We start from the raw sequence: 13,477 nt of genomic DNA, 5'->3' as shown, positions 1-13,477 counted from the left end.
AAAATTACCGAACTATCAGTTTAATAAGTCACGGTTGTAAAATACTAACACGAATTCTTTACCGACGAATGGAAAAACAGGAAGAAGCTGACCTCAGAGAAGATCAGTTCGGATTCCGTAGAAACGGTAGAACACGTGAGACAATACTGACCCTACGACTTATCTTAGAAGATAGGTTAAAGCAAGGCAAACCTACGTTTACAGCATTTGTAGACTTAAGAAAGCATTTGACAATGTTTACTGGAATACTCTTTTTCAGATTCTGAAGGTGACAGGGGTAAAATGCAGGGAGCGAAAACCTATTTACAGTTTGTACAGAAACGAGATGGCGGTCATAAGACTCGGGGGCATGAAAGGGAAGCAGTGGTTGAGAAGGGAGTGAGACAGTGTTGTAGCCTATCACCCATATTATTTAATCTGTTTATTGAGCAAGCAGTAAACGAAACAAAAGAAAAATTTGGAGTAGGAAATAAAATCCTTGGAGAAGAAATAAAAGCTTTGAGGTTTTGCCGATGACATTCAAATTCTGTCAGTGACAGCAAAGAGTAGCTGAACGGAATGGACAATGTGTTGAAAGAAGGACTTAAGATGAACATCAACAAAAGCAAAACGAAGATATGTAATGTAGTTGAATGAAGTCAGGTGATACTGTAGGTATTATATTAGGAAATGAGACATTTAAAGTAGTAAATGCGTTTTGTTATTTGGGGACCAAATGGCAAGGAAGGCGTTTCTGACGATCAGGAATATGTTAACATCGAGTATAGGTTCAAGTGTCAGGGAAGTCTTTTCGGAAAGTATTTGTATAGAAATGAAACTTGGGCGATAAACAGTTTAGACAAGAAGCTTTCGAAATATGGTGCTACAGAAGAATGATGAAGATTAGATGGGTAGATCACGTAACTAATGAGGAGGTACTGAATAGAATTAGGGAGAAGAGGAATTTGTGGCACAACTTGACAAGAAGAGAGAATTGGTTGCTAGGACACGTACTGAGACATCGAGAAATCACCAATTTAGTACTGGAGGGGAGCGTGGAAGGTAAAAATTGTAGAGAGAGATCAAGAGATGAATACGCTAAGCAGATTCAGAAGGATGTATGTTGCGGTGGTTATTCGGAGATGAAGAGGCTTACACAGAATACAGTAGCATGGAGAGCTGCAACAATCTAGTCTCTGGAGTGAACACCACAACAACAACAATATTTTGTGTTTTACAGTAGCCTAGGATCCACTCGGCGTCCGCCCAAAGGAAAGAAAAAAATTCAACGTTTGTATTGACGAGTGTGTATCCGTCTAGTACAAAAGTATCCCATTACTTTGGTATGTTCTACGAATAAACACAACTGATATAGCAATAAATTGTCTGTATTATGCTCCGTATTTCGTCTTCGATACCATAGAACAATATCTTCTGCATCTACATACAAGAGGGCGGGGCTGGATGGACCCCATGGGATGTATTTTCTTCTGCTAGTTGTTCACTTAACGCAGTTCTTTCTTACATTATGGTAATCAGAATGCAATTTAGAAATATTTTTCTACGAAGTCCTGCAATAAACCTCAGTAGAAGCGACTTACTTCCATTGTTTCTCTTAGTTAATGATTTCAGAGGCATATGATTCTCGAAAGATTTTTTCTGCTTGATACGGCATGCAATATGCCTCGTTTTGTAGCAGATACTTCGTTAAATGTAACATCAAAAATGTTCCCTCTGTGAAATTCTTGATAGTCTCAAGTTTCACACGATCTGTCTGACGTCTGTTACAAAGGACAGTTTAAAATATATTTCATAAAAGAGATCTTACATACAAAACGATCAAGAGACACTAACCACAATGTACCGGTCATTCGAGCAGCTTGGAAAGCACTCTTATTATGAACCTCGTTAAGTCGAACAGTGGAAGCGAGCGACATAACTGTGACGTCGAAGTCTTAACTGTGATACACCACATTATTATCACATCACCCATATCATTTTAATTGTTATTAAGGATGCACTTGTGTCTTTGTTTGGATACGCTGTCAATTTTTGAAAACCTGTAGTACGAGAACCGTCCAATAATCAATGAAACAATTGTTTTCTCGGCCTATTTCGATTTAAAAAATGCGAAATTTGCTGTGGGACATTGCAGAATATTCCTTCTTTAGTCACTAGTTTCATGAAGTCCCGATGGGTGTTGGTGCTAAACGTGCCCTTGAAAATGGCGTCTATAGCGGAAGCGCATTGTAAACATAGAGCTGTCATTGAGTTTCTTTTGTCGGAAAACCATAGCATCGCGGATATTCAAAGGCGCTTGCAGAGTGTCTACGAAGAGGCAGTGAACAAAAGGATGGTGAATCGTTGGGAGAGGCGTCTGTCATCACCGCAAGAAGGTGCGCAAACCTGTCCGACCTTCCGCGTGCCTGCCGGCGAACACGGCTGTGACCTCTGCAGTGTTGGTACGTGCGGACACTCTCATTCGAGGTGACGGAGGAATCATACTCCAGAACCTCGCTGCAGAAGTGGACGTCTCTCCTGGTCGTGCTCACACAATCGTCCGCCAGATGTGGATACCCGTTGGGTTCCTCGTCACTTAACAGGAGACCATAAAGAGTAAAAAGAACCGTCTGCTTGGCCCAATGAAGGACGACTACATGGGAAGCAGTACATGGATATAGATGCAGCAAGAAGTTCTCTCAGACGTCGACCAGTAGAGTGGTACCATGCGGCCATACAAGCAATAGGCCATTGTATTGAACGGAGATTATGTTTAGCCATAAGACAGTGAAATAATATGGTGCATTGGAATCTTGAATAAAACTTACCTGCTTTCATAAAAACAAAGTGTGGTACATGAGACTTAGATACTCATTATGCGTAAAGAATCACAGTTAACTTTAGCTGAGGTTTCCGGTTGCCCTTGTTGTGCTAACCTGACAGTAGCAGTAAACGTTGTTTGAAAGCTTGTGGTACCGGTGGCGCGTCAGTTGGTTGTTGTCTCCCCGGCAGAACTGCAGCCTGATGTCCTCCAGGAGTCCCACCGTCTGTCGCAGCGTGCCGCCCTGTGCCATGAAGAGGGACGCCTACGGGCACAGAACACGTGCAGCGTTAATGCCGCTCCTGTGAAACCCAAAAAATTTCTTGGCGACCCTACAGGTCAACAGTGTCGCACTAGACAATTGCAACTAGTGAGCGCTGGAACGTCGCTTCGGACGCTATCTTCGCCAAGGGTGGTCACAAGAACGTGATAAGGTGGACAGGACACAACTAGAAGGGCTACACAATGGTCGACCATTAGAAATACACTCTCTCCGTCTACAAACAAATAAAGAAATTAGCGATGGCTAGAGTAGTAAGTACCCAACCAAAAATACGATTCGGTAGTTTTTCTACAGAAATAAATGACGTAGTAAATGTTAGGATTACCGATGGTATTGACAGCATTGGTAGAACAAGAAACATAAATGAATGTGTACGAGAGAAATTGGGAGCCAACTACTTCTTTTTGCTTTTTGTTTGTCTAGTTGTTTGTTTTGCACATAATTAGAACTCCACATCTTCCGTTGTTAGTCCATTCTATATGCTACCCCGTTATAGAATATAGATTGTATTTCATAAGTAGTACTAATTAGTTGATTGCGTAATTTCTGCAGCTTCGTGTAAAAAAAGCAATTACTTTTGATGCAAGTACAGTTTAGATGCACAAACACAAAACATGTGATTACTGTTGTTATTTTGTACTCAATAGAACGTTCATCATCATGTTCAAAGGCAAGACTTTCCTGTTATTATTGATAAATATGAAGACAGTTCATAAATGGCATAAATATGTATAATGTAAGGTCGATGAAGTAATGAAGCAAAGTGATGTCTGATACATTTTTGTTATGCGTTTTTTGTACGTTACCTTGTTTTCAGGTAACTGCTTTTTCTAACACTATATGAGAAGTATATATAGTTTTCTTCATTTTTATTAAAACGTCACTCAGGTCACATTATGACTCAACAGTTTTCGAATAAAACCTCACTTAAACACTGACAGTTTCAATTGGATAAAAATGTTGAATAGGTACTGCAGCCCTTTACACATCCCCACTCACTTCCTAGAAGGTTCACCGCATCTGGTTTTAAAATACTGATCATAAAAAAACTCCAAAGAGGTATGCATCACACCTAACGTACAGATAACGTTGATATGACCTTAACTGACAAAGATGCTAGAAAATCTACTGTACTCTATGCTTTCATATGACAATCTGTGGTAACCTAAGTTAGTTTTGAAACTGTAGTGGTAATCTATAATAACCTCTGGCGACCGCGATACGGTATTGTAGGGACCTTAGTGATGTGTTTCAGGCTTTGGAAGGTGGAGAGGTTTGAGGTATGGGATTTGAGGGGGCAGTCTCAGTGGGAGCCACACTAGCACACTAGAACGTCGATTATGGGAATGTCGGTCAACCGAAGGACCGCTCAACAGAAGAGTTGCTACTGTTACTCTCGCGCGCCCCCTAATCCTACCTCACCTCCACCTCCAACACGCCCCCCCTCCCCCCCCCCCCCCCCCCCCCCCGACACATGCACACCCATGCTGAACTGCCGACAACACTAAACGTTTACACTCTGTTACGGACACTTGTGTCAGATCTGCCGCGTAAAATAAAGTTGCGATATCAATTGCCTAAAGGTAAAAACGTAAGCATGTTGCCCTTGTATGAGGGATAAATAGAAGATCAGTAAAAGGTTACAGGCAGGTGAATCTGCATCCATCCACATTATTTAACGGGTGCAGTTTCGGTAAGTCGACAATTACGGGCATAAAATTACAAACGACGAGCATCACAAATTACATATCTGAGCTTGAGTCTAATGAAGCACGCCACTGACACGGATGACTTCGTTTACGAGTGGTTTACACAGAAAAAATCACAAGTATAGCCCGTTCTAGGCAAAAAGCCAATTCCATTTAATGAAAATCTTGCAGTAGCGTCTAGTTTGAAAGCAAGTACGGGCTGCTTAAAACGCTGTAAGTCGTGAGCTTCAAATACAAGGAAGAATCTGTCTGCAGCTTCTAAAGTAGCTCATTCTTTCAAAATCAAACTAAGGGATTTGTTGCGGAAACAAGATTATGCTCTGGAAAACGTTCACAATGCTAACTGGGCTCAATTGGAAAAATTTTCCAAGAAAAACCCCTGCTTCACGTGGCGAATTTGCTAACTTGGTCCTAAAATAAGCAAATATCTTTTTGCTGGTTTAGCTTGTGCTAATGCTACTCGTAGCCGACGTCATTGGTAAAAGCAAGAAATCTCGTTGTTTCAAACACGTTAAGACGTCTGCGATCTCTATTGTTTACATCCACTAAACAGCACCTGAATGAAAGAGCGGTTTTCGCGGTTTGTGGAATGTCAAATCTCATTAGTGAAATAATGACAAAAGAGAGAAAGTTTTACTGATACTTCACACAACACCGTCCCATGCATCATTTAAACGAAAAGGGTGAAAATGAAATGTCGTGTGACGAGGGCCTTCCGTTCGCCTGGTGCAAGTCTTTCGATTTGACGCCACTTCGGCCACTTGCGCGTCAATGGGGATGAAATGATGGTGATTAGGACAACACAACACCTAGTCCCTGAGCGGAAAAAATCTCCGACCCAGCCGGGAATCGAACCGGAGCCCTTTGAATTGACAGTCTGTCGCGCTGATCACTCAGCTACCGGGGGCGGACAACGAAAAGGGTAATTTCTTAAAACTAAAGTTTCTTCTACCCAAGGTAACCTTTTTACTACAGCCCATGTATCAAGGCGTAATTGAGATTTTTTGACGGTATAACGGCAAAGAATTGTTGATTGAGTTATTGTTAGAAATAGTATAGGAGGCAGAAGAAAGTCTGTTAAGATGTATTGATTCGAAGGATGCGTCCTACATGACAGGAGCAGGATGAGCAAGTGTAAAGGAACACAATTTGAATAAAGCCTGGAATAAAATTTTGAGTTTGGCGGAAAATTCTCGAAGTCTATTTGAAAATAACAAGCAGGATGATATGTCTGAAACGATCAATATGCTAAAAGAACTCAATTGCCCTGAATGTGGTGAAGAAGGTTTTCAAGAATGGATGAGTGTCGACGTTGCAGACGTCCAGAGCACAAAATCATGTACGATAAGTAAATTGTAAACCTCGTCACGGACACATGGAGGCCTCAGCAAACGCAACAGAAGAATTAGAAGGTCTTGATCCTCGTATACGAACTCTACAGCCAGATAATAGCTGATACCGACGACTTTCCAAGGACTAACACTACCACCTAACGGTCCAGGAAATGGTGATGAACATGGACTGCCCTGCTTCCGAAGCGTTTACCTTTTTAGATGCTGCCTCGCGATCATTTGAAACTCAAGAACGAAACGAACAGCATCAGGTATCAGTCCTTGAAGAAGTGAGTGAACTTGCTTAGACACACCAACATTAAGGAGATTCTTAAGCGTTTATCCTATACATGCGTACCGTATACACAAATTGCATATGTATTACATATCTTTTGCTTAGTAGGCTGTACTACTTGCGTTTCTGTGTACTTGCGATTGTAATAATGAAAGAGAGTCATTTTATTATAAAAACATGTACTTTTGTTGGTAAATTGTTAAATAAAAGTATACAGTTCGCTTATCCGAATAAACCGTTTTTCTGAAGATGCATATCCCTCAACTAGAGCCGATAATCGACGCTCTTCTGTAGTCCGGATGCGGTTTCAAGGTTGAGGAAGATGCAGAAGGTATCTAGAACGAGCAAGAAGTAGTGAAAATGTGGGCGTGGATTAGATCAACGAAGAACTATGCTTTAGTTCCTGGTTACGCATAATTCGTGGAGACATAATTAGAAGGATCTTGATTTTGGTATACGATCTCTGTACCCAGGTAACACCTGATATCGACAGTTTTCCGAGAACTAATCTTACCCAGTGGCGACCCTTCATTGAGGACCTAACATATTACTAATCAAGCTGAAGGGCTTGGAGTTATAATCGCTGACCTACGCTATTGATCTGTAAGAGGAAAGGGAGAGCGTCAGGTCTTGCCGCGACACAAGTCCATTACGGTAGCTGTGGAAACTTGCTACCCAGAACTGCGCCATTGGTTAGAAATGGACAGACGACTGTCATATATTACAGGGCATTAAATGCTGGAAACAGACGCACGCAGCGAGGAAAGATGTATAAATCTAGTGTTATACCCATTACAGCTTATGTGAAATTGGCATTCAGTAAAAAAATAAAGATTTCATGGAGGTACTTCGTCTAAATGAAGTACATTTATCACAAAATGCACGATAACTTTCAGTGGTCAGCCCAGTAGAAAGATGCGCGTAACATTTGAAAAACTCTACTTCCTCCAAAGTTCGGTTGTAGCGCTACTTGGAGGGCATCTCAAAGGAGTCGAACGAGTTTAATTCTCTTCTTTTTTCGATCGTGTATAGTCAACACGAACCAGGAAGCCTCTGCTTGTTCTGACGAAGCCACGCACCCGCCGCTTCTTGGCACAGGAGGTGCTCAAAGGCTGTTCCTGTAGTCAAAAAAATCTTTTCTCGTTATTTATTGACTAAACAGTTCGCTAAGCAAATCAATGTAACTGAAAATTTCAGCTAATTATTTCTTGTTTCAAGCGTTAACATTCCTGTAGTCATCGTAAAGTATGTATACCGTGCATGAGAATCATAACCACATACATGAATGGTGGACTTAAAAGTAAAGTGTACCTTGCAAAAAAAACCAACGCAGATAGAAGCGACGAGGCAGCACAGCGTGATCTGCTCGAGTTCTTCCGGAGGGTCCATATACAGCCTGAGGACCACACACAGCGCCAGAAATGTGATGCAGGCGAGCGTCATACAAGCGAGCAGTCCGTTGAGGAGGCGGGCAGCACGACCTCTCGGCTGCCAGAGGCCCATCAGCCGCCGCAGGGTGGCGCCGGGACCCAACAGCGAGTCGCTGTCCGGCGAGGGATGCTCCATGATGGCTCCTGTTGAGGAAGGCACAGTCTTCAAAGCCACTGTGGTGCTAGCAGTGTCCAGACCCCCTATGGCTGTGCAGTGACACCCTTGAATGGATTACTTCCTCTACTAACCCTTTATCAAGTGGCTTATTAGCATATAAAGATGTAGTTCAGCAACATTTTAATCGCTAACCAAACAATGCTGTTTCACAGTCGTAGCATACGTGGGCCAATTCATACATATATACCAACTAGTCAAAACATCATCACCACTGCACACCACAAAATTAAATACTCTTGGTAGCGTTCTGGGCTCATGATGCGGTAAGGAAAGAATAAAATTCGAGACGAAATAGATGGGGAATGATTCTAGCTACGATACTTGCAGTAAATTTCGGGTATCCATTGACAAAAGAGACTTTGACCAAGAGCAAATTGTAATTGCTCCATGCTTGGGGACAGACATCACGGAAACAGTGAATCTAGTCTGCTGTCCTCTTGCTACTGTCGGGAGGCGCTATGGAAAGAGATTCAAGGAATGTGAAGCACTAGCATTCGACAATGTGTCAGATGGCCATGGCTCACCACAGAACGTGGTGGTCGCAGACTTCCGCAATTGGTAGGATAGGCGGCGATCTGTGCCCGACCTGACGACACAGTTCAACGTGGGCGAAGGCCGAAATGTTTCGGAGAACACCATTCAGCGCATATAATTGAACAAGAGCTTCTGAGTAGACTTTTGTTTTTGAGTCATCAGTCTTCTGACACGTTTGATGTGGCCCACCATGAATTCCTCTCTCGTGCCAACCTTTGTCTTTCACAGTAGCACTTGAAACCTACTTCCTGAATTATTTTCTGAATGTATCGCAATTTCTGTCTCCCTCTACAGTGTTGTCACTTTACAGTTCCCTCTACTACCATGTAAATTATTCCCTAAGGTCTTAACAGATGTCCTTCTTGTCAGTCTTTTCCGTTCAGTCCTTTCTTCATAATTATGTGGAGAACTTCCTCATTCCTTACCTTATCAGTCAACCTGATTTTCAACACTCTTCTGTTGCATCATATTTCAGATGCTTCTGTTCTCTTAGCTTTTCCGTACATTCCATTCTTCGCAATTATGTGGAGAACTTCCTCATTCCTTACCTTATCAGCCAACGTGATTTTCAACACTCTTCTGTTGCACCATATTTCAGATGCTTCTGTTCTCTTAGCTTCCAGTTTTCCAACAGCCCATGCCCCTTACAATGCAATGCTGTGCTCCAACCCTACAGTCTCAGAAATTTCTTCCTCAAATTAAGTCCTATGTTTGACACTTCTCTTGGCCGAGAATGCCCTTTTTGTAGGTCCTATTCTTCTATATCTCCTCCTTGCTCATTCCATCACGATTTATTTTGCTGCCTAGGTAACAGAATTCCTTAACTTCATCCACTTCGTGATCACATTTAACGATGATAAGTCTCTCGTTGCTCTCATTTCTGTGCTTCTCATTGCTTTCGTCTTTCGTTGATACTCTGTGCTCATTCGACCGTTCATTCCATTCAACATACTCTGTAATATTCTTCACTTCCACGCAGGACAGGAATTTCACCAACGAATCTTATCGTTGATATCCTCTCACTCTCAGTTGTAATTCCAATCTTGAAGCTTTCTTTTACTTCCGTCATTGCTTCTTCGATGTACAGATTGAACAGCAGGGGTGAAAGGCTACAACCCTGTCTTGCACTCTTTTCAGTCCATACACTTTGATCTTAGTCTTCCACTCTTATTGCTCCCTATGGGCTCTTGTACATGTTGTAAATTACTTCTTTCCACAGCTGACCCCTACTTTTCTGAGGACTTCCAACATCATCCACCATTACACAACGTTGAAAGCTTTTTCTAGGTCTACAACCCCTATAAAAGTGTCTTGATTTCTCATCCGTCTTCCCTCTATTATCAACCGCAATATCAGACCCTCTCCTCTGGTGCCACACCTTTCTTAAAGCGAACCTGATCATCATCTAATAGATCGAAATTTTCTTTTCCATTCTTCTGTATATTATTCTTATCAGCAACTTTGATACAACAACAGGTATGCTGATTGATTGTGCGACAACTTTCTAATTTGTCAGCTCTTGCAATGTTGCGAGTTGTGGAGTTTCCGAAAGTCATAAGGTATGTCGCCAGTCTCACACATTCTACAAACTAATGTGAATAATCATTTTGTTTCCATTTTCCCTAATGATATTAGTAATTCCGATGGAATGTTATCTATCCCTGCTACCTTATTTCTTATAAATTCTGATTCTATTACGGATCCCCTATCTCTTCCCTGTCGACTTCTGTTTCTTCTTCTATTGTGTTATCAAATAAGTCCTCCCTCTTACAGAGGCTCTCAATGTATGTTTTTTCCACCTATGCACTCTCTCCTCTGCATTTAACAGTGGAGTTCCCGTTGCACTCTTAACGTTGCCGCTCCTGCGTTGTATTTCACCGAAGGTTGTGTTTACTTCTCTATATGCTGAGTCAGTCCTTCCGACAATCATTTCTTTTTCGATTTATTCACTTTTTCATGTAGTCACGCCTTCGCTTCTCTAGACTTCCTACTTATTCCATTCCTAAGTATTTTATTATTCCAGAATTTACCTGTACATTTTTCTACTTCTTTCTTTTGTCTATCAACTAAAGTGTTTCTTATGTTACTTATAGTCTCTTCACAATTGTATCTACGTTTGTCTCTCCGTATGTGTTCCCATGTTGATCCAACGACATTGTCAATTACGACTGTGGTTCGCACGGTATCATCGGGATTTGGAAACTTGTCGGTTAGTGGGATGAACACGTTTATTTTTACGCCAAGTTGATGGTCCTGTCCAGATAGGTGTCGTTCAAGGCGAACAGCTGTTCGAAACGCACCGGGCCACGAAGGCAGGCCGATGGGGACAGTATCGTGTTCTGTGGGACATATACCTCACCTTTCTCGGGACCTGTTGTAGTTATCGAAGGTGTCATGTCAATTGTGGATTAAATGATCATTATGGAAGATCACTTGCATCCTTTCATGCTTAATATCTTTCTTGACAGTAACTGTATTTCTCAGTAGGAGAACTGTCCATGGGACAACGCCAAAAACTCACATTATTTTCTTGGCCACCGAATTCGCCTGATCTGAACCAGATGGAACAATCTGTGATGCTATGAAACCTCATCTCTGCACCCACAAATCAGAGGCCGGAATATAGGAGAATTGTACGACATGTGCGTACGCATATGGTGGCACATACCACCGAAAATCTATTAAGGAGTAGTACAGTCTATGTCTCGTAGAATTGCTGAAGTACTCCGCTCCAAAGGTGGAGCAACTCGCTCTTAAGCAGATGATCGTAATGTTTTGGTTCATGAGTGTGTGCTATCTACTGCCTGTACGAAGCATCATTATATTAATTATTAGACAGGGGGAGGACTGAAGAATTAAAAGGTGAGAAAAAGAGCTTCATATATAAGTAAAACGCCCGACAAAGAGAGGATTGTTGTAGTGAGACAACTGTAAAAGTAATCAGTTGTTACTGAATAGAAATGCAGAGGATAATAATTATAATGGCAAAAAACTATACGAGTTGAACAAATTTCAAGATGCAGAGATTGAAAAATTGGTGCAATACCGGAAGAGATACAAATGATTATAAAGTGTACTTATAAATAAAAGAAGTTGCCCCATAAATCAATTACAGTGCCTCACGTTTCCTGATTTTTTTTCGTGATTTATTCTGACCAAAGTGTCTTTCAGAGTCTACATTTCCATCGCTTCAAACATATTTGCCAGTACAAATCTGAGAATTATGCGCTGACGGGGAAAAAATCCCAACACCAAGAAAGATTTCTGCGAGATAAACGAAAGTTGGTAGGCCTGTTTCTACATCTGAAAGTTAACGTCTAACCATATTTCTCTCTACTTGGTTCAGAATGGCGCTAGTAGCGCCACTATGGGGATGAAAATCACGTTAGCTTTAAATACGCACTGTAACGGTCGTGAGTGTTACTTACCTTTGAGACTGTACGAAGTGAGGTGAAGTTAGTGAACAATGCCTTTAAGATGACAAAGATAAAGTGATTATCAGCACCTCACTGAGTCTGAACAAGCTCGTGTAATGGGACTACCAGAAGCTGGGTGTTCCTTCTGCGATACTGCAGAGAAACTTGGCAGGAACGCAGCCACTGTACGTGACTACTGGCAGCGGTGCTCACGAGAGTGTGCGGTTGCAAGAGGCCCGAACTCCGTACGGCCACGTGGCACTACCATCGTGTTCGACGTGTGACGTTGGCGCATCGTACTGCATCTGTAGTAACCATCTGAGCAACAGTCAGCACCACAGTGACACAACGAATTGTTACAAATCTGTTACTTCAAAGACATCTCCGAGTGAGACGCCCTGTAGCGTGCGTTCCACCGACCCCAAAGCACTGCCGTTTGCGACTTCAGAGGTGTCAAGTGAGAGTTCATTGGAGTACGGAGTGGAGGTCTCTTGTGTTGTCCGATGATAGACGATTCTGTAACAAGTTTCAGCTAGTAACAGCAAATAGTCTGTTCAAGAATCACAAGAGGAGGACGTATACTTGAAAAGGGTGATACGGGAAGGTTTCCGTTAGATTACATCATGGTCAGACAGAGATACTGTTTTGTAAGGCATACTCACGAGCTGATATAGACTCAGATCACAATATTCGAGGGCTGTTCCGAAAGTGAGGAACGACAGGTCGCGGAATGGAAACCACAGTGAAAAATAAAAACTGTTTCATTTGCAACAGTTAGCTACAACTTCCAGCCACTTATCTCCATAGTCGCCGATCCGACTTCCACGATTGTCGTAGCGTTGTACCAACTTTCCAGTACCCTCGGTTTACAGGTCAGCTGCCAGTGCTTTCCGCTAATTCTCTACGCTGCCCTACAGCTCGTTGTCTGTGCCAAAATGTTGTCTTCATAGCCAGCGGTTCATGCGAGCATAGATGAAACTCAGAGGGAGACAATTACGGGCTACATTGTGGGTAATCAAACATTTCCAAGTGAAAACGACGTAGAAACATCCTCATTGCCCCTGCAGAATGCGACTGAAAATTGCCTTGAAGGAGAAAACTCACGACAGTCGTGTAGTTTTGGCTTCATAGCTCCAGGCGAACTTTCTCACCAGGTCCTCGTACTTGGTGGGAGACACTATTGTTCTAGGTACCTTTATGAGCTCCCAGTGTGCTCAGAACTAGAAAGAACGACGTAACGTGATCGACTGGCATACTAGAGACACTGCCCAACGCACCTGTGCAAAACTTCATCGGATTTTCACTGTGGTTTCCATTTCGCGACCCATCGTTCCTTACTTTCCGAATAACCCTCGTACTAGTCATGAAGAGTAGGCTGAAGTTAAGACATTACTCAGGAAGAATCGATACACATAGAAGTGTGATACAGAAGTACTAAGGAATGACGAAATATGCTTGACGTTCTCTAAGGTTGTATATACAGCAATAAAGAATAGCTCAG

The 13,477-nt window shown here is 42.2% G+C and overlaps 1 protein-coding gene across 1 annotated transcript in view; it reads right to left on the bottom strand.

Annotated features, from left to right (window-relative positions):
• The window catches only part of LOC126356169 (odorant receptor 43a-like), a 90,401-nt gene extending 82,417 nt beyond the window's left edge, over nucleotides 1-7,984 (bottom strand). The window contains exons 1-2 of the mRNA XM_050006970.1: nucleotides 7,730-7,984; nucleotides 2,916-3,065 (exon numbers count right to left, since the gene is read on the bottom strand). Of these exons, the coding sequence (XP_049862927.1) occupies nucleotides 2,916-3,065; nucleotides 7,730-7,984 (405 nt within the window). The remainder of the gene's footprint in view (nucleotides 1-2,915; nucleotides 3,066-7,729) is intronic.
• Between the last annotated feature and the right edge of the window lie 5,493 nt (nucleotides 7,985-13,477).

This window comes from Schistocerca gregaria, chromosome 1 (assembly GCF_023897955.1).
Source record: "Schistocerca gregaria isolate iqSchGreg1 chromosome 1, iqSchGreg1.2, whole genome shotgun sequence".
Classification (NCBI taxonomy): Eukaryota; Metazoa; Arthropoda; class Insecta; order Orthoptera; family Acrididae; genus Schistocerca; species Schistocerca gregaria.
Note: the sequence above shows the minus strand (reverse complement) of the source record. Positions and strands in the feature narration are given on the sequence as shown.